At 42.8% G+C, this 24278-nt stretch overlaps 1 protein-coding gene across 1 annotated transcript in view; it reads left to right on the top strand.

Annotated features, from left to right (window-relative positions):
* LOC129200311 (SPARC-related modular calcium-binding protein 1-like) overlaps nt 1-22139 on the top strand; it is a gene marked incomplete at its 3' end in the record, with an annotated part of 56265 nt that extends 34126 nt beyond the window's left edge. Inside the window, exons 2-3 of the mRNA XM_054811634.1 lie at nt 12617-12788; nt 22027-22139. Of these exons, the coding sequence (XP_054667609.1) occupies nt 12617-12788; nt 22027-22139 (285 nt within the window). The remainder of the gene's footprint in view (nt 1-12616; nt 12789-22026) is intronic.
* Between the last annotated feature and the right edge of the window lie 2139 nt (nt 22140-24278).

The raw sequence follows: 24278 nt of genomic DNA, 5'->3' as shown, positions 1-24278 counted from the left end.
AACTGAAGTTTATATCCTGAGTCTTCTGTGCACAGCAGGTTCTTCCATTTGTGATTCAGGAAGGCTTTAGTAATGGGAAAAGCTTCTCTGCTACTGCTTGTGCTGTCCTGAAAAGCTTTGACTGCCTGGCAGTCTGAGGAAACATTGTCCAGCAGTTAACTTTGTACAAAGGGCTAAACTCTGCGGGTGGTTACCCCTGCAAAACTGAGGGAAGCGTTTAGTTTAAATGTAAGTAGAAAGATGAGAATTTTTGTAAACACTGTAAAATACAGTGCAAACAGAACTGCAGAACAAAGTAATGAAACAATGACTCTTTACCTTAGGGAGTTGGGGGAAAAGCTTATTTTTTTTTTCCCCCCTGACTTTTGACAAGAGTTTTTTGGTTCTGTTTTGTACATCCTTTCCCAGTTCTTCCCCTCTTTCTCTAAATACCTGGCTGGCCTACTTCTTTTTGTGCTTAGCAGGATTTTTTTTTATTCTGAATTTAAACCTTGCCTTAGACTTAATATGTCTGTTTAGGTCACTGTAGAATCCACCAAGGTGTGTTTGGCATGTGTAGCAGTGAGTAGTAAGAAACAAAGCTTGGGATCATTATGATAATGAAAGACCCTAAGAGTCATAGAATCATAGAATCATAGAATGGTTTGGGTTGGAAGGGACCTCAAAGATCATCTAGTTCCAACCCCCCTGCTGCAGGCAGGGACACCCTCCACTAGACCACGTTGCCCAAAGCCTCATCCAACCTGGTCTTAAGCACTTCCAGGGAGGGGGCATCCACAGCTTCTCTGGGCAACCTGTTCCAGTGCCTCACCACTCTCACAGTGAAGAATTTCTTTCTAATATCTGATCTAAATCTCCCCTCCTTCAGCTTGAACCCATTACCCCTTGTCCTGTCACTACATGCCCTCATAAACAGTCCCTCACCATCTTTCCTGTAGGCCCCTTCAGGTACTGGTAAGCTGCAATTAGATCTCCCCGGAGCCGCCTTTTCTCCAGGCTGAACAACCCCAACTCCCTCAGCCTGTCCTCATAAGAGAGGTGCTCCAGCCCTCTGATCAGCTTTGTGGCCCTCCTCTGGACTCGCTCCAACAGCTCCATGTCTCTCCTGTACTGGGGCCCCCAGAGCTGGACGCAGTACTCCAGGTGGGGTCTCACAAGAGCTGAGTAGAGGGGCAGGATCGCCTCCCTCGACCTGCTGGTCACGCCTCTTTTGATGCAGCCCAGGACATGGTTGGCTTTCTGGGCTGCAAGCGCACACTGCCGGCTCATGTTGAGCTTCTCATCAATCAATACCCCCAAGTCCTTCTCCTCGGGGCTGCTTTCAATCCATTCCTCGCCCAGCCTATAGTTGTGCTTGGGATTGCGCTGACCCACGTGCAGGACCTTGCACTTGGCCTTGTTGAACTTCATGTGGTTTGCACAGGCCCACCTCTCCAGCCTGTCAAGGTCCCTCTGGATGGCATCCCTTCCCTCCAGCGTGTCGACCACACAGCTTGGTGTCGTCAGCAAACTTGCTGAGGGTGCGCTCGATCCCACTGTCCATGTCCCCGACAAAGATGTTGAACAGTGCTGGTCCCAGTACTGACCCCTGAGGAACACCTCTCGTCACTGTTCTCCACTTGGACATTGAGCTGTTGACCACAACTCTTTGAGTGCGACCATCCAGCCAATTCCTTATCCACCGTGTGGTCCATCCATCGAATCTATGTCTCTCCAATCTAGAGACAAGGATGTCGTGCGGGACAGTGTCAAATGCCTTGCACAAGTCCAGATAGATGACATCAGTTGCCCTTCCCTTATCCACGGATGCTGTAACCCCATCATAGAAGGCCACCAAGTTTGTCAGGCATGATTTGTCCCTCGTGAAGCCGTGTTGGCTGTCACCAATCACCTCCTTGTTTTCCATGTGCCTGAACATAGTCTCCAGGAGGGTCTGCTCCATGATCTTGCCAGGCATGGAGGTGAGACTGACTGGCCTGTAGTTCCCTGGGTCTTCCTTTTTACCCTTCTTGAAAATGGGGGTTATGTTCCCCCTCTTCCAGTCGGCAGGAACTTTGCCAGACTGCCAGGACTTCTCCAATATGATGGAGAGTGGCCTGGCCACTTCATCTGCCAGTTCCCTCAAGTCTCTGCTGGCCTGCTAAAGCAAGAGTTAAGATTTCTTAATGGTGTCTTTAAATGTTATCATGACTCTTATAAAGCTGAGTCTCTGAAACTACCTGTCTGCAGATCAGACATATGCAATCTTAATGTCAAATACCTGCGTGTATTTGTAGGTGGACATTGCTATTGCAATGTTTTGTAGGGGAAGCAAAGAGTATCTCATAGCTATTAACTGAATAGTTAATACTTCTGCTAATGAGAATGTGTCTTTGTTGTTGTTTCTTAATCCATAGGCTAAAAGTTCAGGGATAACACAACCTCTATGCTATTAGGAAAAAAACTTAAGAGCACTGGAATAATGTTAGCCATAAATGTGAGAAAGCTGCTACTTTCACAATATTGGCAACATGAGCTACTATGTATTTAATATGAGAACATGATATTATGTACGAACAAGGTGAAATTCCTTTTTTCTTCAGTTCCACTGTTTTAGACACTTTAGAGGAATAATAAATAAGGGCAACATCCTTTACTCTGTATAGCTGATGGCGCCAGAATCCAACTCTGAACATATCTCTGGAGATGGGAAGCAGACCTATAGAAGGAGACATGTCAAGATAGTTATGTCCCCAGACAGAAGTGGTAATAATGCTTCAGAAGCTTTGATACTGAAGTGTTGATGATAGTATATGTAAAGGCAAATGAAATGCAGAGAAGCCCCTGATGCAGCTATCTTCCTCTGAGAGTTTTCTTTGGTTGATCATTGTCTCTGGATCATGTAGGGGTAAGAATATAGTTAAGAAAAGAAAAAGTCCTTTAATGTTCACAGGACCTACTTTTTAATATCCCTCCTGTGCAATGGAATTTCAGTCTTGGCATTCAGTTAGTATACCTCTGCTGATGGGGTAGTCCTTGCTGGGTTTTGAACTAGTGAGCTCAGCTATTTCTAATATCTATTTCTTGGTTCTGCTGTTGGCAGCAATAACAACCACCATAATGAAGGCTGGAGGCTAGCTTCAACTTGAATGCCTCTTCAGCATTTTAGAAGAATTGATTTAAGAAGGACTGAAACTTGTAGAGCTATGAACTTTTAATGGGTGGCATTTTCCATCCTGGAAGATCTACAAGAACAAAACATATGTGGTCTAAGGAGTGCCTTTGTACAGTTGTATTTCCATTGGAGCTCAACTCTGAAGATACGGCTGCCAAACTGTGTCTGTAAATGATATTTAATCATCACATCTCCTCATGTGATTGTCTCCTAGCAGAGTAGAGCAGTTCCAGAGGTGGTAGTCCTCTTCATACACCTGCCTTGTTTACGATAATGGTGTCTAATACATATGGCTGTGACTGAAGTGAGACAGTGGGGAAAGCTTATCTGGCTTGAGATATATATATATATATATATGTATAAATGAGCTCAGTTGTATCTGTCTTGCTGTGTGTGCTTATGTGCCTTGTGTGCACGCTAAAGGGAATTGATGGCACTCACCTAGGATACAGTGTTCATGGGTGTTCAAAGCCGTCTTTGGTAAGACTTGATATCTACTTTTTGCAGTGGGTGGTCTCTGGCATATACAGAAGGTTTTGTCTTGTTGGGGAGAGTGAGTGATGGGAGGAGAAAATGTGTTTTTATCTCCTTGCCAGTCTGGGATGTTTAAAAAGCTTATCAACTGACATGGAGGCTCCACTTAAAGTAGGTGCCCTGCTCTTAGGCAATAACATTGTGGAAGGGCAAAGTACTTCGAGTTCTTGAGAGAAAGACAGCATGAGAAGGTGCTTAGGAGAAGGGAGTCTGGATGAGTTGATGTCAAGTGATGAAGCCAAACTTTAAGGGCTTTGGATTTAAAGGGAAGACTTTTATAGCTATGAGCCTTCTGATGGAAACTCATCAGAGAATTTGTAGTTCATCAAATAGATTATTCATTTAAGAATGCTTCAGCAAAACTTGGTTGTAATCGGACATGTTTGTAGTTAATGTGTATCCCCACGTTACATAGCAAAGACTCATGTGAGAAGCTTATTTGATATCGAGACTCATCTGCCCTTTGAAACAAGAAGTGTTACAGTAATACCTTTCACTATGCTGTAACGAACAGTGTAATGTTGCCAAACTTGCATTAGCAGAAATTTTGAGACAAATTCAAGGGAAGAGTCTTGCACTGTTGTTGTTGAGTGACAACAGCCCCCAGAAAGGTTCTAGTGGAATTATTAGGAAGGAACTAAATATAGGTGGAGGGGAAGATTATTGTGGGTTACGCAGCTTGATCTAATTAGGTAAGCTTCCATCATCTAACACTTCAAGAGCTCAGCACTGATGGCCCCAGAGCTTGCCCATTCTGTCTACACTACTCCCAGCTCTTGTAAACATGGAAGAAGCTTTCCTAGACTGACTGCATAGCCAGTCCTACCAGAGGTAGTACGGGGGTGGGGAGGGAAGGGAAATAGCCTCAAGAATGTATTCTTTCATGGCCACTTTCTGTATGTGAATGCACAGAAGTCTGCAAATCCTGGAACTGACTTTTAGTGTTTTATACAGCGGAGGGTAAGAAAGCATGTACTTCAATCTCCTCCATGATTCAAGAGAATCAGGGCCAAGAGGGTTTACTGCAGATCATGAAGAATGCATGCAGTGGTTTAAAGCATCCAACATACTATTTGTGTAAGGATAGGGATCCCTCTTCCCAGAAATCTTGCTTAAGATACCGTCCTTTGTTAAAGTATACACCTGACATTACTTCAACCTTTCTGCTTTCCTGAGAGCTTCTTTTGAGAAAAACATATCCCATTCCAATGGATGGCTAACTTCTCACCTTCTAGTGACAGCACAAAGCTGTAATCCTGCTACATTTTCTAGGGGAGAAACCCAGCCTCAACTAACATTATGACAAACTAAAGTAGGGGATATGATTCCTCTCAAAGGAGATATGGTTACTCAAAGGAGACTAACTTGGCATAAGTTATACAGAAAGATATTTTGAGTTTGTTTTCAAGTTATGCTGAATAAGCAGAGGAGTCCCTAAACCAGAAAGACTGGATCAGGTTATTAAACAATACAATTTACTAAAGACAAGATTCTACCTTTTACGTCAATAGAAGTTTTGCTGTTGTTTTCTTTGGGACAAGAAGTTCATTGCCTGAATATGCAAACATCTGGATTTTCTGTCTGGTTCAACATGTATAGTAGCTAAAGAGAAGAAATAGTCCAAGTTAAGCATGCCTTCTCTTGTCAATGTGTTTGACAAATTAAATTTAATCTCAAGTTTGTTCTAGGCTTGCATGTCATCTTGGCTGCAAGAATAATCTGAGTAGTTAAACCATGACAGAGTGAGCTTTGACAGAAGCTGAAGTAATGTTATTTCAAAGGAATGAAATCAGTCTCTACCTTAATATTGCCAAACTTACTAGAAGGTTTAGAAGTTGTGTGCTAGAAATGTGAGGCTTGAGCTGAAATTTCTGTTTTATGTTTTAGAGTCTTGGTTTCCTCCTCTGTTCAGTTGATCGGTATACTGATCTGTGGTACAACTTAAAGATGCTTAAATTCGATGTTTTTTAAAACCAAAGTCACTTTTTATAATGGTGATACAGGCATGGGGATAAAAATTCAGTGGAAGAAGGGATTATTTTAAAATCTGGAATGAACTTTGTGTCCTTGATGTCTCTGGTGTTTTCCTTCCCACAAATCAACTGTAGTGAAGCACTTGCATAAACTTGTACCTCAAAAGCAAAAACAATATAACTTAAAAAGGTCACTCCCTGACTGCAATGACTTTTTGTTTTTCTGTTAAAAACAAAACCTCAACAACAAAAAAACCCCAGTAGACCTTCTCTGGAATGAGGTTAGATTCTAAGCATTTCTCCTGAACTGTTTGTCGTAGGTGGGCTCTTCAAATATGCTGTTAGGCAACTTCTTTGGATCTAGTACCTCATCTACTAAAAGCAGAGCACAGCTGCTGCATCGTGTTTGGGGACCAGTTTGTGAAGAAAATAAAGCTATTATTTGTTAGCTAGAAGTTGTCTAGTGGATGATGCACAGTACTTAAGTGCTTTCCTTCATTGTAGTGGCTTACACAAAAAAAAATTTGAAGGAGAATGAGGGAGGGGGAAGGAAGGAAGAATCACTGTAGAAAAATTACGTTTCTAGCCTACAAGGGCAGAAAACAGTCTTGAATTGAACTCATACAAATATATCTAGGGTTTGCCTGCTTTGTGGTGTGATCCCATATGTTTGCCCAGCCTTCACCATCCTCAAGCACAGGCTGTGTGCTTTGAACCCATTGTTGTTTGCACAGCTGGGGGCCTGGGGTTGAAACATAAGTGGTGCTTTAACTTAAGCTAGACTCTTCACTTCGCAGGTGGCATGACTCAAGGAATAAAAGTATTACAATATCCTTCTCATAAGTCCCTCCTGTCTGGGGAAAATTGCTGTGCCCTTTTAAAATTTGTTGGGAAAGCCTTAAGTCTTGGCATAAAACTGTAGGATGCTAGAAAACACCCACACAAGGACTGGAACTTGTTAAGATGCAGGACTTTGAGAAACTTTAGTTTAAAAACATATTCTTAAACCAAAGTCATCCAGATGCAATTGAAATACAAACTTGTGAGCATTTTCAAATGGGACTATTAAAATAAATCAATCTCTTCCTCCCCCATGTGACAGGCTTCCCAGGAAGCTCACTTAGCCTTTTTTCACTAGATTAGGTCAAGGCTACATGGACACTTTCAGGACAGAGGCTGGACACCCTGGTCAGCTCTTGAGAGTTGTGGTTGTTCTGGCTGGTTGATATCTTTCTGCACATGGAAGACTGCAAGCCCTGACAATCCCATCTCTGCCAGAGTTTCTAAGGCTTTCAAATTTTTGTTTGGTGTTTCCAGAAGCCAAACATTTTGGGTCTCTGACTTAGAGCAGGATCTTTGACACCTTTGAGACCTGCTAGGCTTCTGGTTCCATGGCAGGAAACTTGGCTGGAGTCCCAAACTCATGGTTGAAGTTGAAGTTCTTGTGCCCTGTAGGCAACCTGCCATGGGGCTGAGAGTCTAGCCATGATTAAAACTGGGACTTGGCTCTAGCTCTGCCTCCAGTATGGCTGGTTGCACCAATTTGGAGCCTGAAACCAAGGCATAAATCTGTGAGGTTAAAACTAGGAAATGTGAAATGAGGCTTTCCAACAGCAACAAAAATGTCCAGAAGTTTGTAGTCTTCTCTAATGTATAAAATGTTATGGTTTTCCTGGGGAATTCTCCCTGGGATGGACTTGCTCATTTGTACTTAAGACAGGCCAGTCTGAGTGCTTAGGCAAATGGGTGAGTGATCTGTACCATATGAGCATACCTAGGTTGATCACTTTTTCCAAAGATGTATTCTAAGGGTCTTCAAACTTGAAGTCTGCCAAAACAGGAGTAAGGCATTGCACGTGCTGTTTTCTTGATCTCTCTGCTCCTCAGTTTTGTTAGGCAGCAGCCTGTAGCGCTAATCTGCTGAGCAGTGGAGGGACCTGTTTTGATCTGTAGTGGATGCTTGTAGATTTGTTTCTTAAACTTCCACTTTCTCACGCCCGTGTCTCTTGTGTCCCTTGCTCCCTTTTTCCTGTGAAGCCTTGCTAAAGCATGTTACTCTGGTACTGCAATGTCTTGCCTATTTCTCCTTACCCCATCACAAAGGGCTGTGCTGTTCTGTTTGTGCTTATAATGTACCCAGATGGCGAATAGAATGAGTGACCACCGAGCTCATTTTCACTTGTGGGGTCAGACCTTTCTCTGCTAAATAACACAAGTGTTCCCAGCTGCTCTGCAGCTGCAGGGAGTCTGCTTTCCTTCACAGGCATTAAAAAGCCTTTAATCAGTGTTCGTTGTTTGTCAGCAGTGGTGTTGAGGTGTGGAGAAAAAGAACAGATATGCTTTGTTGGCGAAGTTAACTTCTTTCTGACCTCTTATCTTTCCTTTTTCTTTTCAAGTCTGAAGAAGCAGAAAGTAGTTTGGGAAGTGGTTTCTGCAAACACCTGTGTAAATGTATTTGCTAAAGGAGGAGGTTTATGTCCTTATACAGATACAACATTTGACATAAAAAGATGCTCCGAGAGCTGCATTGAAATGGAAGCTCTTTAGGGCAGGGGCTCAAACTGACTGGTGTAGGAGCTGTGCAGGCTCCCTTAATGTAAGCAAATGCTGTAAGAATACAAATATTGTTGTCTAATGCTGGTGTTACTTATGCTTATTTTAGTATTGAGCCTACATTTAAGGGATACTATTTGCAATCTGGTCAATTTTAACATTTCCCTGGAAAATAGAATATTCCTGCTAATTTTTGTGTGACTTTTATGGGGCTTTTTTGTTTGGGTTTTTTTAGTTCTGATTTTAACAGTTCTCTCAAAGGGAAAGGGAGAACAGAAAAGGACTGATAAGCTAGTAATGCCAGTCCCATTTGTTTTCGATGCTGAAGCAAATGGGAACACAGGTATCAAGAAGCAGCTTTGAGAAATCTCAGAGCTAAAATCGTTATTTCCCTCTTCTTTCTAGATGAAGCTTAGAAACCTGCTGGTGCTGCACATGTTTTTGCAGGGTTACTTTTTCCCTGAGTCCAGATCTGTTCATGTTGTGTGTCTGTGTGTACAGCACCAAACATAGCTTTGAGTGTTGATCCTGTTGTTTGCAAAGCCTGTTTGTGTGGGCATCCTGAGGCTGTTAGGATCACAAGCTTTGATTTGAGCTTCAAGAGTCATGATAGGATGTTTGGTGTTAAAGGCAGAACTTTTTATCTTGCTATGCTTTCCTTGGTTTGAAGGGACCAGAGAATCATGTTACTTCCTCGACAGTGTCTGGGGAGGGTCGGTAGCCAGGTGTCAGGGCACCCTGCGCACATTGCTCCAGCCCTCCGGCTCAGCAGTGTGTCCTGCAGTGACCACGGTGCTCTTTTGGAGCAGGGCTGTGCTCCTTGGAAAAGGGGTGCCTGCTTGCTCAAAGTAGGAGTAAATAACTGGGAACAAGTAACTTTCAAACTGTAGTCCTAGCTGTTAAAATGATAGATTCAAGTGCTCTCCACACAAGCAGATACATATTTCGGTGTTCATCCAGTGTTTTTCGAGTGGCTGAGGCTGCTTGCAAAGGAGGGCAGCTGTCGTTCTGTCAGACAGGTAAAACGCTAGAAAGAAAACTCTGTGCTGGGCGGGAGGGGATGGACACTCAAAACAACTAATATGTTAAATGTCTCTGGGTGGTGGGTGTTGATGATCACTTCTGTAGCATGAACGCTAGAAACGGGACAAAGAAGCACCATTTTACTCTCGGAAAGCAGGCAGGGCTGCTGGGGAAAGACAAGGGCTCTGAGCTACAGTGGAGCAGGTGCCCTACTTTGAGGGGCGAGTCTTTGAAGCCCTTTGGTAATATGTCCAGGAGATCCAGCCTTTCTAGCAGGGCTGTCTGATCACATGAGAAAAACCCTGATCAGACAGGCATGATCCTGGATCCTTCTGGAAATTAATGCAGACTTTTACAATTGTAATATAGCCGAACAAAACAAGCACCATCTTGTGCAACTACGTAAACCATAAACTTTTTTGGCAAGGCAGGTGTGGCATTTTCAGTGTCTGGAAAGCACCTAACATGCTGTGTGGGCTCCCTACTGTAATCCAAATTACAAATGCTAAAAAGCCTTTGATTTTTTTTTTTTTTGTAAACGTGGTTCTTGGCTTAATTTGGGTAGGCAAGAACTTCATAGACTGCATTGGGGTGCTCTGCATGTTTCCTCAGGCCCTCGTAATTAATCAAATCTGAGATGTTCCTTCCCCATCCCTCTCTGAGGAGGCACTAGAGGAAAGCTGTTCCATAGCCTTAGGTTTAGCTGGTTTGTGTCAGCCCTGAGAAGGACTTTCTATTCTTCAGAGATGCCTTCTTTGGGAGGAGGGGCGTTCCTGGCCCACGCAGGCCCCTCTATACTAAGTATTTTGGTACGGGCTACAGAAGGCTTAGGTGAGTTTTCATGATACAAGCTGAGTTTTCAATAAGTTTGTAATGTGGTTTGCTGGGAACCAGTATTCTAACTTTTTTGGTGCACCTCTGGATAACTCTGATCTGTAGAACTCAGCTTCTGACACAAGGAATTTGCAAAAAGTTCCATGCCAGTAGCTCAAGCCCTCAAAGTCATGATAAATGGCAGATGCTCTTGTTCCTTCTGAACAAGAATGGCTTCTGTGTTTAATCGAATATTTAATCACTGTATGTGCACCATACTGTGCTATCAGGCAGCTTTGCTTTTAAAGTCTGTTTATACAGACAGCTGAAAAGCCTTGTGAGCCTTTTAGGGTCTCTGACATCACACACTGGGAGAAAGCTTCAGCATCTTCAGTCTGCTGCTTTTTGCTGTATGTTTACAGTCACTGGTGATCTCTGCACCTTGGGGGCTACAGAAAGACAATGCGGTAGTCAGAGCAATTCCAACCTAACTTGTGGTAGTCTAACCCCTGACAAGAACTGAGCAAAAATCTGGTCCAGCTTTATGGTGTTTTTATAGTCTAGTCCAGGTCTCTATAAACCATTTAAAATTGCCTTCAGGTTTAAATTTTCCAATTTCCCATTTGGAACAGGTGTTGCCAGGTTATAGAAAGTGTTGCAGAAAAGGAACAAAAACATTTTTAAAAGTCCGTGCTGTTACAAATTTTGGCAAGTCTCTGACAGATGAGATTTTAAAAAAAAAAATAAATTGCCCCACCCAAATTAAAACAAGTGTAGATCTTGCTTACTTTTACCATCTGTCATGTTTAAATGGTGTTTTTAGTAATGCATGAGTCTTCAAAAGATCCAGCAGTACAGAGCTAATATGTTTTTATATGAAAATATGCAACTTCTCAATTGTTTTTCATCTCATTTAATTGGGGAGAGAAAGGGGGTGAAGAATTTTTTTTTTAAATGTCAAAAAAACAAATTTCAGAGATGCATGTTCTTGGAGTGGTTAAAAACCAACCCAAACTCAGCTTCAGGCAATGTTTTTTCAACAGCTTTAACCTCAAAGCATAGAGCAGACAGCTTTGTAGGCAACTGTAACACCAAGGTGATTATGGCAATGACTCACACTTCCCTGTAAGGCATCCAGCTATCAACACACTTGGAGAGCCGTGGCTTTGTGCATGCAGGCAGGGTGTCAGTCAGTGCCCGCTTGCCAGCCAGCTCTGAACTGCTGAGCTCATAACAGCTTTGAGAGCGAGCTGGGATATCGGTGTATTAGAGGGCAATTCTGGTCCCCCCAGGCTTGCGAAAGGCTTAAGAGATGGGAGCTTGGGAAGGGGAAGTGCAAGCAGGTTTAACTTCTCTTTTCTTTGCTTAATCCTCATCGGACTTGCTTCAAGAGTCCCCTGAAATCTTCCTGGGAGCAGATGGTTGGGTTTGGGTTATATTTGAAGGTCTGACTAACCACTAAGCAGGGTGGCATGGGAAGTGAAAAGGGCTGCTGTCATGTCCTGGTGAAACTCTTCCGATGGTTATAGAAAGAGGACTGGCAGTCAGGGTCATCAGGAAGACAGTATGAACTTGGAAATGAGACCTGGGTATCCTTATAGGCAGCTCAGAGTACAGCTGAGGGTACAACAATAAACTGCTGCCAGATGTTGGGATTTGCAGGGAAAAAGTGGACAGAAAACAGTGACTCGTTCATGTGCATTGTGGGTTTCCCCATCTCCAAAAGATCAGGCAGAAGTTAAGCTGTCTTCAGAGAAGGGAAACAGCAGGGATTGTGGTACAGAGGAAGTAATCTGGGCAAGGAATTGGGAGACTGGGGTTGTTCGCATTGAGAGGTTGACAAGACAGGAGTGCCATGTTTATACAAAACAAGCTGCATCCGAACTGAATGCTTGGGAAGAGGTATTCAGAAAGATGACAAGAAATGACTTTTCACAATTAGATTGTGGGATGCATGGAATGCAATTACCAGCTGGGCTGGATGTCATCGGGAAGGAACAAGATGTGGCTTTGGGCGTGTGTGGGTATGCTGTTGCAGGTGGTATCCACAGATGACATAAGTAATCCTTTAAAAAACCAAATAACTGGTGATATAAAACTGGCCACATCCATGGTTCAACTACCAAGGCCAATCTTGATAGGTTATTCGGGTTCCTTCATCCTCAGTGATAAGTTTCTTGCACCTCTGACTAAAATTGTCTAGTACCGGATACTGTTTGTGGCAGGGCACTGGGCAAGCTGGGCTGTTGTGAGTCAGTATTGCCCTTCCCGTGTGGGTTGTGTTTGGCTTTGCACATCTTATGTTTTCAGAGGTGAGGCAGAGTGACTAATGTTTCCGTTCCATTAAAGAAAATGGAATGGCAAAGACCCTTAATTTTTTTTTTAAAGATGTACGTGTTTCATTTTAAGTTCCCTTCAGGCAAAGTCAGCTTTGGTAGGCAGCTTAAACTGCATTACAGACCATACTGCTATTGTCATAAAAACAAAACACACCATGCTCTGTTTTGGGAAACCAAACAAAACCAATATTTTTTTTCTCCCTTCCTCCTTTTTTCACTTCCTTCAGTTTTTAATAAGCGACCGTGACAGAGACCCTCAGTGTAACCTGCATTGCTCCAGGTCCCAGTCCAAACCCCTCTGTGCCTCTGACGGCAGAACATATGAGTCAATGTGCGACTATCAGAGAGCCAAATGCCGGGAGTCAAGTCTGAGTGTGACGCATCGTGGCCGGTGCAAAGGTAGGTGGATTTCAAATGCCTTTGAGGGGAGGAATGGGAGTCCTACCTCATGCGAAACTGGATTCTTAGACCCTTGAGTTTAGTACCATGCTCTGTGAGATAATCTGATTGAAATTGTGCATTCATGTGAGCATGGGTATCTGAGCCTGCGTTTAGGTGGCAGGTGTAAGAACTGACTGAATTATCAATGAAAGAAGGCAAAGGAGCCACTGGCATCACTGATGACAAAGGACATCACTGAAAAAGGGCCGAAATACGTGTCTGCAAAACAGAAGCATGGAAATGCAAAATCAAATCCTGAAAGAAGAGATCTTTCTTGCTACCTGTGTTGGTGAGGACCTGAGATACCTTTGAGTGATAGGAATGTGGAGTGGGGAAGAGTGTGTGGTGCATGTTAGATGTCTAGTCCCTTTTCAGACATACACAGCCTCTCTGTGCTGAGCCGATTCAGAAGACAGAATGCGTACAAGGGTTTACGTGGCCTCTTTTTTTGCCTGTTTGCTGTTACAAATCTACTTAAAAGTGAGAACATTGTTTCTTAGTTCAACTCCCCTTCAGCATAGTCTAAAGATGAAGTTGCAACTTTAAGAATACTGGTGTCTTGTCACGCAAATAGTTTGCTTCTGCATTGAAGTGAAAATCTAGTTGAGTGCATTTTCTGAGAGCACAATTGACTCAGAGGGCAGATGGCACAGATGTTTTTAGCAATTGGTTAAAGTGACAGGAGAAATTCATTAAAATTCCTGTGGAAGGATAAATAGCCATACATTTAAACCTGACTTCTGTTTATGAAGACTTTTTTACTATTATATAAATGTATCTTTTTCAGAATTACTTGTTCTAAAATGGAAATCCCTTTTCAATGTATTGACAGGCTTTATAGTTTAGGTGAATTATGAGTATGACCTCAAATATTGCTCTCTTAAACAGTTTCTCATTAGAAAAACAGCTTGCTTGTATGACTTATTTTTTCTTACCACTGCTGGGTTGTTTTATGGCAGCTTCTCTCCTGTAGCTTAGGAAAAGGTCTTTGAATCATGCTGCTTTCTGAGTACTAGAAATCAAGCAGCTTTGCTTTCTTCCCAGGGCCCAAGAAGCAGTTGGACTGTTCTTTCAAGTGACGCATTTTTGAGTATCGCAATAAGAAGTGTTAGGGTGGGAGTCCTGCTTTTGCTTTCATCACTTGAGCAGAGTGGCTTAGATAAGCAACTCCATGGCTGATATTGGCATATAAGCTGGCACTGTTCAGTAACTTAAAACATGGGATCTGAAATGTGGTACATCCATAGGCAAAAGTGTTTCTGGAAGTGGAGAAAATGTTGATTGCCAAACTACACACCCTACTATATATTGTGATTGCAGACTCCCAAAGAAGTAACTAAAGACTTTTTTCTTAAGCTCAGGTAAAGTATACTTTCCTTTCTGCTCTCTGACACAATTGAAATGTTTAGCTGAAACTACTTGCATTCTCCTTTCCTTTTTCCTCTTAACCTGTTAGAGGAAAAGAGGTAAGAGCAGCACCTAATAGCCTGGGATTGATTGACAAATGCAAGTTTTAGTTTTGACCTACTAATGCTCCTATGAATCCCTGTGAAGTAGGAATATTCTTCTAGCTATCACATTCAAATTTAAACTTGCTAGTAATTTCCATGTGTGCTGGTATTGAAAGGTATTTTGTTTTTTCTAGCCGCATTAAAGAATACGACCTCTAGTTGTGCATAAAGATCACTGTTCTACACAAACACAGACATTTGCAAGACAGGTGTGCCTAACTACAGGCGGTGGGCCAGGTCTCTATCTTGTACTTGCACAAAGGAAGATATCACCAGCAGCTTTGGAGCACCTTCTACTGCTGCAGTAGGATACCAGGTTTTCCCTGTAACAGCCTTCATTCCTTCTGCATGACAGAGATGCTCTACAGGGGAGCTCCCATAGAACTGGAAGGGAACCCATAGGCCATCGAGCCCAGTCACATGCAATTGCGATAGATACTGTATCCAAGAAATTATCCTTATGAAATGAGCAATTTTAACTTGCGCTTCCTTCTCTGAGCAGGGGGGGGGAAACCCCCAGTAACTAAAATAAGGAAAAGAGGAAGTATATTGTGGACAGCAAGGCATAATTCTGCACCTCAAATAACCATAGGTTTCCAATTTCATATGCTGATAACTTGAACTGTGCTTGTGCCAAGGCAAGCAGAATGGTTTCCATAGTGAGAACAGAACCTTTTTGATTCAGCTTAGCTCTTTGCTCTCTATCAAGAAGCTAAGGACCTTTTAAAGATGAAATCTTGCCAGCCCTTTGGGAACTATAACTGTTATTCAGCTCTTGCTCCTTGCTAGCTTCCTCACATGCTTTTCAATGAAATTCCTTCAGCACTAAATTATCTGAACTCCTGTCAAACTCTCACTTACACATCACAACGGGTTAAAAGTCAGGAGTAGCTTAAAATGATCAAACTACAGCATCCATGACAAATGGAGCCTCATTGATGGGATTCCAGGGAATAGTTCCAGATGGCGTAGCTGGGTGTAAAATACATGGCCAAGCACTCCTAACCGGATCTTTTGTCGGCAGACATCTTAAGACCTGATGTCAAGTAAGAGTTCTACCTCAAAACTTTGAAGGGATGAAGGACAAATACTTGTTAAAATAGTCTTGGCAAGCTGTCAAGATTATGCAGTGAGTGTTAGGGTATATTGGATATCTGTGACTTAACATATTTAAGTTCTATCATAGAATCATAGAACTATCAGGGGTCGGTATTTAGACCGGCACTGTTTAACATCCTTGTCAGCAACATGGACCGTGGGATCGAGTGCACCCTCAGCAACTTTGCTGATGGCACCAAACTGTGTGGTGCAGTTGACATGCTGGAGGGAAGGGATGCCATCCACAGGACCTTGACAGGCTGGAGAGGTGGGCCCGTGCAAACTGCATGAAGTTCAACAAGGCCAAGTGCAAGGTCCTGCATGTGGGTTGGTGCAATCCCAAGCACAACTGCAGGCTGGGTGGAGAATGGATTGAGAGCAGCCCTGAGGAGAAGGGCTTGGGGGGGTTGATTAATGAAAAGCTCAACATGACCAGGCAATGTGTGCTTGCAGCCCAGAAAGCCAACCATATCCTGGGCTGCATCAAAAGAGGTGTGACCAGCAGGTCGAGGGAGGTGATCCTGCCCCTCTGCTCTCACGAGACCCCACCTGGAGTACTGCATCCAATTCTGGGTCCCCAACATAACAGACATGGAGCTGTTGGAGCGAGTCCAGAGGAGGGCCATGAAGCTGATCAGAGGGCTGGAGCACCTCTCCTGTGAGGACAGGCTGAGAGAGCTGGGGTTGTTCAGCCTGGAGAAGAGAAGGCTGCAGGGAGACTTTACATCAGCCTTCCAGTACCTGAGGGGGGGGCGGCTGCAGGAAAGCTGGAGGGGGACTGGTTACAAGGACATGTAGTGACAGGACAAGGGGCAATGGGTTTAAACTAAAAGAGGGTAGGTTTAGATTAGATACAAGGAAGAAATTCTTCTCTACGAGGGTGGTGAGGCACTGGAACAGGTTGCCCAGAGAAGTTGTGGATGCCCCCTCCCTGGAAGTGTTCTAAGGCCAGGTTGGATGGGGCTTTGGGCAACCCGGTCTAGTGGAGGGTGGCCCATGGCAGGGGGGATTGGAACTAGGTGATCTTTTAAGGTCCCTTCCAACCCAAATCATTCTATGATTAACTTGTTGGTTTCCAGGAACTTGTTTGGCCTATTTAATTAAAAAAATGAAAGGGTGGGAATGTTCTAAGAACTTCCCTTAGATTTCTAATCATTTTGAAAGTCTGCTGGTATAGAGCTTGTTCTTAAATTGTAAGTCACCATGTAGAATCATTTAGGTTGGAAAAGACCCTTAAAATCATCATGTCCAACGGTAAACCTAAGACTGCCACATTCGCCACTAAACCATGTCCCTAAGCACCACATCTACATGTCTTTTAAATACCTCCAGGGATGGTGACTCAACCACTTCCCTGGGCAGCCTGTTCCAATGATTGACAACTCTTTTGGTGAAGAAATTTTTCTTGATATCTAATCTAAACCTCTCCTGGTACAACTTGAGGCCTTTTCCTCTTGTCCTACCACTTGTTTCTTGGGAGAAGAGACCAACACCCACCTCACTACAACCTCCTTTGAGGTAGTTGTAGAGAGTGATAAGGTCTCCCCTCAGCCTCCTTTTCTCCAGGCTAAACAGCCCCAGTTCCCTCAGCTGCTCCTCATAAAACTTGTGCTCTAGACCCTTCCCCAGCTTCACTGCCCTTTTTTGGATGTGCTCCAGCACCTCAATGTCTTTCTTGTAGTGATGGGCCCAAAACTGAACACAGTACTCGAGGTGCAGCCTCACCATTACTGAGTACAGGGCATGGTCACTTCCCTAGACCTGCTGGCCATACTATTCCTAATACAAGCCAGGATGCTGTTGGCCGTGTTGGCCACCTGGGCACACTGCTGGCTCATATTCAGCCTGCTATCATCCAATATTTCCAGGTCCTTTTCTCCCAGGCGACTTGAACCTATCTGTAAGTTACTGGTGAGAATTGTAATGGGGATCTTCAGTCTGTCTCCTGGGACACCTAGATGAACATAAGTTTTGGCTAATGTTCAGGAAAGGAAGATCTCCTGACTAGTGATGGGTTGTTTGAAGGTGATCTTTCTATTCTACCTACTGTTCCCGTTGGACAGGAGATGATATTTTGAAATCACTTTTTTTAGTCCACTTCCTAGATCCATGTGTTTGTCTTTGAACTTTCTTATTCCTTGTCAAGGGAGAATAAAGTGGGTCCCTCTTTGGCAGCAGTTAAGTCAATAAAATCTGAAATGACATTTCCAATTGCTTTACAAGTTTAGGCATGTTTTTAGATATGCTCCAAATAAGTTAGGGAACTTCAGACTAGAAATGGTATGTGGGTATCAAAGAAGGAGCAAAGCATGTCAGCATGAAAGGAAAAAAGTTAGACTGCAGGTGTAGGACTTGTCAGAAGTAAAGTAGAAAACAATGGGGAGAGTGGAGAATGATTGACACCCTGTGGGACAGATGGGCATGTTTTTGTAGTTTGCTCAGGTTCCATTTTTGTCTGTTTTATGCAAAGACACAGATCATTGGCTAGAATAAATGGGAATGAATATGCTGACTTCAGTGTAGCTGGACTGCTTCGTGCCTGGTGGGCACCTGGCCTGTATGAGACAGTTACCTAATGGAACTAGAAATAGTTGAAAAGCTGCCTGCATCAATTTTTGCCCTTCAGGCTTTTGATAAAAGCAAAGTAGAATTAAAATTAAGTAGCTAGATTTTTGTAGTTGCTGCTGGTGTGATGTGGATGCCTGGAGATGTTTTACTTTGTATTTTTAGGGTAGCTTGGGTCTTTATACCATGATGTTGGGTGGTGTCAAAACTGCTTCTCTCTGAAGAGAGGATGCTGGAATTCTTGGGACCTATTCAGGAGTGCACTGTGTATATTATGAGGGACACGGTGGTCTCATTTGAATAAACTGTTCATGGATAAGATCAACCATGGTAACTAGCCAACTTCATTGCAAAATCCAAAATTATGTGCACCTGCATTCTGCAGATTAGGCCACAGATGTCAAAACCATCACTTGTAGTTCACAATCTCCTCATTGCCAGCTACCAACTTGAGAATGAATTTTCTTTAAAACATAGCTTTCTGAGCTGCAGTAAATCTATTCTAAGTTTGACAATATTTAAAGTCAAATTATTAAACAGCTCTGCTTTTAAAAAAGTCATCCTGTTTTGGTTTTTCACCTTATGTAAAGGAGAGGAGAAAGTCCTATTTAGTCTGTCTGGACTGTGAAACTAGAATACATTGATGCTATTCTGTTTTATAAGCTTGGCGTTTGATACTCCAGAGAACATTTTTAAGAAGAGGGAAGAAAGTACTGAAACACTCAGGTAAACAATCAAAATGCAGAAAAAGTATATGAATCTACATCATAACATCAGGCTTCAGTAAAATTTGTAACACATCTTATTTAGGGTGAGCTATTTGGCAGCTACTTTTTAACACTTGGCACTTAGGTAATATTTTACATTTTCTAATTAACAAAGCAAAAATAGCAAGGTGAAGTCATCCCACTGAAATCACATGTTGATGCAAACATTATAAAAATACCAGCCTGTGGAGTGGGGAAGAAAAGGATTGACAGTCCTTTTAAAAACAAACTGGTAAATGTTGATATTAAAGGCACTGTTTTTACTGGAACTGAACTATGAAATGACAGACAAAAAAGATAGTGGTATGCACACACCTCTCTAGCCAGCATGGTATATAGGTGGTTGTTCCAAGTCAAGGCTGTAAAAGGACTGGCATGACCTTTGGAAATCAATGAAGGAGGATGGGAGAAGTAATCAGGGCTGAGCGTTCATGAACAGGAGAAAAATTGTCTGTCTCCTCTGTGCTTCAGCAGCAATTTGTGAAGAGATACCACTTGAGCCGAGGGTTGAATTGCAAAAGAGGTTGCTGCAACAATGACGAGCTCTTAAATGCTGTGGTGTAGTGGTGGTGTGCTACGCTGTGTGGCCTACTGGGTGGTAACAGAGTTCAATCTATAAAGACCAGTTAAAATTGCCAAGAGGGACATAGTCACCTTAGCAGTAACATGTTTATATTATCTTTTCCTTATAGTAAGGGCTTGATTTTGTGCATGTTTGCTCATTAGACAAATTGGACAAAGATCTGAGTTAATCTCCCTTCTGCCTGGGCTCCTAATGTACTTGTACTACAGGGGATACCACAGGATGCTTGTTCCTACCAGCCGTGTGGTGAAGCATCCAGTTTCAGTCATGTAGTTGTGCCAGCACCAAAGTAGATGCTATGTGGAAATGCTTTAAGCCTCTGTTTTATGTTCAGGAGAGGAACCAGATAAGCCTGTCTGCAGTCCTGTATCCTCAGATGGAGAGACTAGAAAACACACTTTCATTTGTGAATCTGCTTTGATTGTCATGTGAGAAATTCACAACTTTTTTTTTTCTTTCTGTATATGTGCAGATCTGCATAATCTATGCTGGGTTTTTTGCTACTTAGCTGTCTCCTGTGAAGCAGAACTTGAAGGTGTTTGTAGTCAGACAGCTAACTATAAAACAGAAGGTGCAGCCACACCCTCTGGTTTTGAAATAATGTCCTATGTCATGCCAAGCAAGATTAAACTCAAGCTTGAACAGGAGATCTGCAGGTGGTAGGTGTTCCAGTTAACAGCACTGCCAGTGCTTCCTTTTCAGCTGAAAGACCGAGCATGTGTTGGAAGGGTCAGTGCTCCTGGCAGGACCATCCTCCAGTGGAGGTGTGCAAACAAGGTTTGATTATCTGCTCACTTTGGCAAGCAGGAGCAAAAAAAGAAAATTCCAGCTTAGAGGTTATATCATGGCTAATTAGAAAAAAAAATATTACTACTTCTCTAAATTCAGGGTAAGCTTTATTCAAGAAAGTCTTTTAATTCTGTAACAACCTTGTTCTTTATACAAGCTCATAATAGGTCCACCTGAGATCAAAGCTCCATGTGCTAAGGGTATTGTGCAAACACCCCACAAACAAATTACACTCTAAAGGTGAGTGACATATGACCTTCTGTCCCTTCTGATCCTAGGGATGTGAGGTGACTGACTCAAAATCACTCAGTGGGCCAATGGCACAGTTGATATAGGCACTCTTGCTTTGTAACCCAGTGCTTAAGCTACTGGCATCTGTGCTGAATACTATTGCTATGAACAGTGACTTTTCCTAAAGAGAAGGGTTTGATTTCCATAGTTTCAGAAGACTTGTGAAATCCTTCTTGGGGAGTAATGTGATTAAAATGAAACTGTGTTGGCAAACTGGAAACTTAGTCTCTTGAGTCATCAGTTGTGTAAATAAAGTACTCAGCTTGAAAGTTTTGGTCTATGTCTTTATCAAAACTATTTATAGCATTGTCATTGGTTTCTGCATCTAGATATGGTTAGATGGAAATTACTCTATTGCCATGCAATGTCAATTCAGCTGATCTGAGAACCCAGACTGGCTTTCTAATTCAGTGCTGGCACTAGTGATTCTGTTGTTGAAGTTCACGTGATCTGTGACGCAGAATGTGGGATCTTCAGGGATCCAGTGGAATTTTTTTGTTGTTGTTGACCAATGTGACTTCTGTGCCTGGTAGAATGGGGGTTCAACAGTGATCACACTCTATGGTGCTGCTGAAAGATTCTGATTATTAGATTTTGCAGTTTCTGCACCGAAAATCTTTCGGTCAGTGGATTCATGGGGAAAGGAGGAGAAGGTGCTAGTCCCTGTGTCAGAGTCCATGGAAACAGATGTTTGCTGTTTTTCTTCTCTTTTTAGAATGAACAGCAGTACTGTTAGACATCAAGTTTTTAAATGTAAACACTGAGTCAATCTGTATCTCTGCAGGGCAGAACTCTTCTCTTTGACCCATCAGTCATCAGTGTTAGGCTTATCTGGGTCTATGCTCTGTAACAGTGAGCTGGACCTGGAATGGTTAAGGTCATGTTACATGCTGCCATCATCTGAAATAAGTGCAGAGCTGAGATCTTAACCCCTTCAAGCTCTGCTTGCAGAGCAATGTTCTTTCTTAGCAGCAAAATAACTGATATGAGAAAGTATAATGCACACCTGGCTGTAAGCACTGGGACTAGAGGTAGAAACTGGGTTTCAGGAAAACACAGGCAATGGCATATCTACCTTATCTGAACCACATAAAGGTGGAAGTTCAGTTGGGTGGCTGGTTATTTTAGCATCTTACTGGGAGAGTTGCTCAGAGAAGAAGCTTTGGGGCCATCCCTTCTTCTACATTGCTCACTTCTGGGCCTGAATTACTTGACTTATGCTCAGCCATCCAGTTTCAGGCTGTTGTTATTAGTAACTCCCTCTGGGAAGGCCTTTCACTGCATGGACATTGTGCTCCAGCACTTATTGGAAGAAGCTTCGAGAACCCTTGGATGACCATAAAAACTATTGCCTAGGAAATTAGGCAGCTCTTCAGTAACTGGCTTGTCCTTTGATTATCTAGGTTTGTATTTGCCTTTGGGATCATGAATCCTAACTCCATAGCTGCCTCGCTAATGTGCAGGTAATGGTCCTTGATGCCTTGTATTTGTTTGGGGTTTTTCCCCCCTGCAGCTGCGTGGTGCATCTGGTAGCTTTTGAAGAGGCCAAATGGTGTTTGCAATTTAAGTGGTTTTTTCTTTTATCTTTGTAGATGCTGGCCAAAGCAAGTGTCGATTAGAGAGAGCTCAAGCACTGGAACAGGCAAAGAAGCCCCAGGAAGCAGTCTTCATCCCAGAATGTAATGAGGATGGATCATTCACGCAGGTAAAATTTCTATTGGCTTCCTTCAGGCAGGCTCCATGGTTGCTGCAGGAGATTCACTGTTAAGGCATGAGCCAAGTGATGATGGCAGCATGGGTGTGCACACTAACTCTCTCGGGTGGAAGTGTTGAAAGCTGGGGACTTGTTTAACCAACTCGAAGCTTTGATTTGGTTACCATACCTTGAAAGACACATATGTAAAGGCATCTGCCTCCAATGTAGTACAGAAACAAATGGCATCAAACTCCAGCATAGCACAGAAACAAAACCAAGTGTATTTTCCCCTGAAGATGTGAGCTGCAAAGAGAGCTGTGGCTCATGCAGAACAGGGTGGACCAAGCTGCTTCTGCTGTTACCTGTGCTTCATATTTCACAGCTAAAAAGAGTGGTCTATTCAGCCTTTTCCCTCTGCAGGGTACTTGTTAGTGACAGACACCTCTTTCCTGTTCTGTGCCTTGTTGTGGTTTGGGGGTTTGGCAGGGAGGTGATGTGAGACTGCTTTGTTTGGGTTTTTGATTCTTCACTGTTCACTTGCTAGAACTAAATTGTGCTGGGATTTCAGACTCTTTCATAATGCTGTTTCTCTTCAGAAGCAATAATCTCAGGCAGGGGTAGCACAGGAGGATTATGGTTTGTTAGCCTTTAATATCTGTGAAAAATGAATAGTCAGTCCTGGTCACTGAGCATCCTATAGAAATAGGTGGACTGGGAGAAGTCCTACAGAATTCCAGAGAAGTTGAAGTAGTTACGGGGGGGGAAAACAAACAAACAAAAAACCCCACCAAAAACCTTCATGAAGCAGATTTTGACAGGAAGAGTAGTTTGCCGAGGCAGGGTAGTGTCCCAGTGCTAACTGAACTGGGTGTTAAAAATGGCTCATGCAGTTCCCTAACAGATAGGAGGGATATGCTGTCTGCTCAGTTTGGCATGCGTCTCAAAAGCCAAAATCCTGCAACCCTGATGACCTCTACTTTGTGAACTTAAGTACATCACACAACTTCTTTTGCCTTAGCTTCCCTATATCTAGCACTACTCTAGAGATCTTATGCCTCAGAGAAATTTTAGGATTCATTAGTTATTGTTTGTGAAATCTTTTGAAGGTTAAAAAAAAAAAATTCCAAAATATAATCAATATTGGCTTCAAAAAGATGAGAGACAAAAAGCTTTGGGGTTGGTTCAAACACTTTGTGATGCCTGGGGGAAGAGGAGAAGAAAGATTTTTTTGTGATAACCTACCAAAAATTTTTATTTCCCCCCTCAGCCTTACCCTCCCATTATCTGGTGTGTGTGTGGGAGTGTTTTTGTTTTGTTTTTTTAATGGTGAAGTAGGAAAAATTTTATCCATCCTGCCAACTTTGCATACTTCTTTGGAGCAGCATCATATTTGTGTACAGCATGGACCATCTTGTGAAGGTGGGAGTAAGAGAAGGTGGCTGCAGTTTCTTGCAGTCTAACTACATTCTCAATTGTTGAAATTTGATTTTGTGTAGAGCTGCTCGGGTTATGTTGGCACTGGAGGGGAATACTTAAAACCTAGCACAGTGGGCCAACTAAGTGTTCCACGTTAAACTTTATAGTTCAAGAAAAAAGGAGGAAGGAAAGCTGACTTTCCAATGTCTCTGTCAGCTGTCCATCAACCTCTTGGAGACTAAAATAGGGGGTGCAGGTGAAATTTTTATCCTAATAAGCTGGACTGAGAGTGCAGTTGATAAACCAGTCTGAAACAAAACTTTTTTTAGAAGGCTGGTACTGGTGTCTGGATTGCTGAGCAGTTGCTGGGCCTCTTTCCTGTACATTCCCTGGCCAGCGTGTGTTGCCAGTGGAGGGGCAGCATGAAACTGCTTACAAAAATTGTGTGTTTTCAGCTGGCAGCCAAGCGATGCTTCACATTCTTCCTCTGTTCAGTCCTATCTGTGAACACTAAAATGTTGTTGTTTTACCTGGCATGATGAAGGAAGCTTCTGATCCCTTTGTAGCTGGAATTAACTGAAATTCATATCATTCCTTGGATTGTAAAAATACTCAATGTTCCACATACCTCAGGAGCCAGCTTCATCATTTATATTGCAGCATTTAAGGTCATTGTCCCTGCATAAGATGTGAATGAAACACAATGTCCGAGGAAGCTAACCAGTTTCAACA

The sequence above is a fragment of the Grus americana genome, unplaced genomic scaffold (genome assembly GCF_028858705.1).
Source record: "Grus americana isolate bGruAme1 unplaced genomic scaffold, bGruAme1.mat H_40, whole genome shotgun sequence".
Classification (NCBI taxonomy): domain Eukaryota; kingdom Metazoa; phylum Chordata; class Aves; order Gruiformes; family Gruidae; genus Grus; species Grus americana.
The sequence above is the reverse complement of the archived record's forward strand: the minus strand, read 5'-3'. Positions and strand labels throughout refer to the sequence as shown.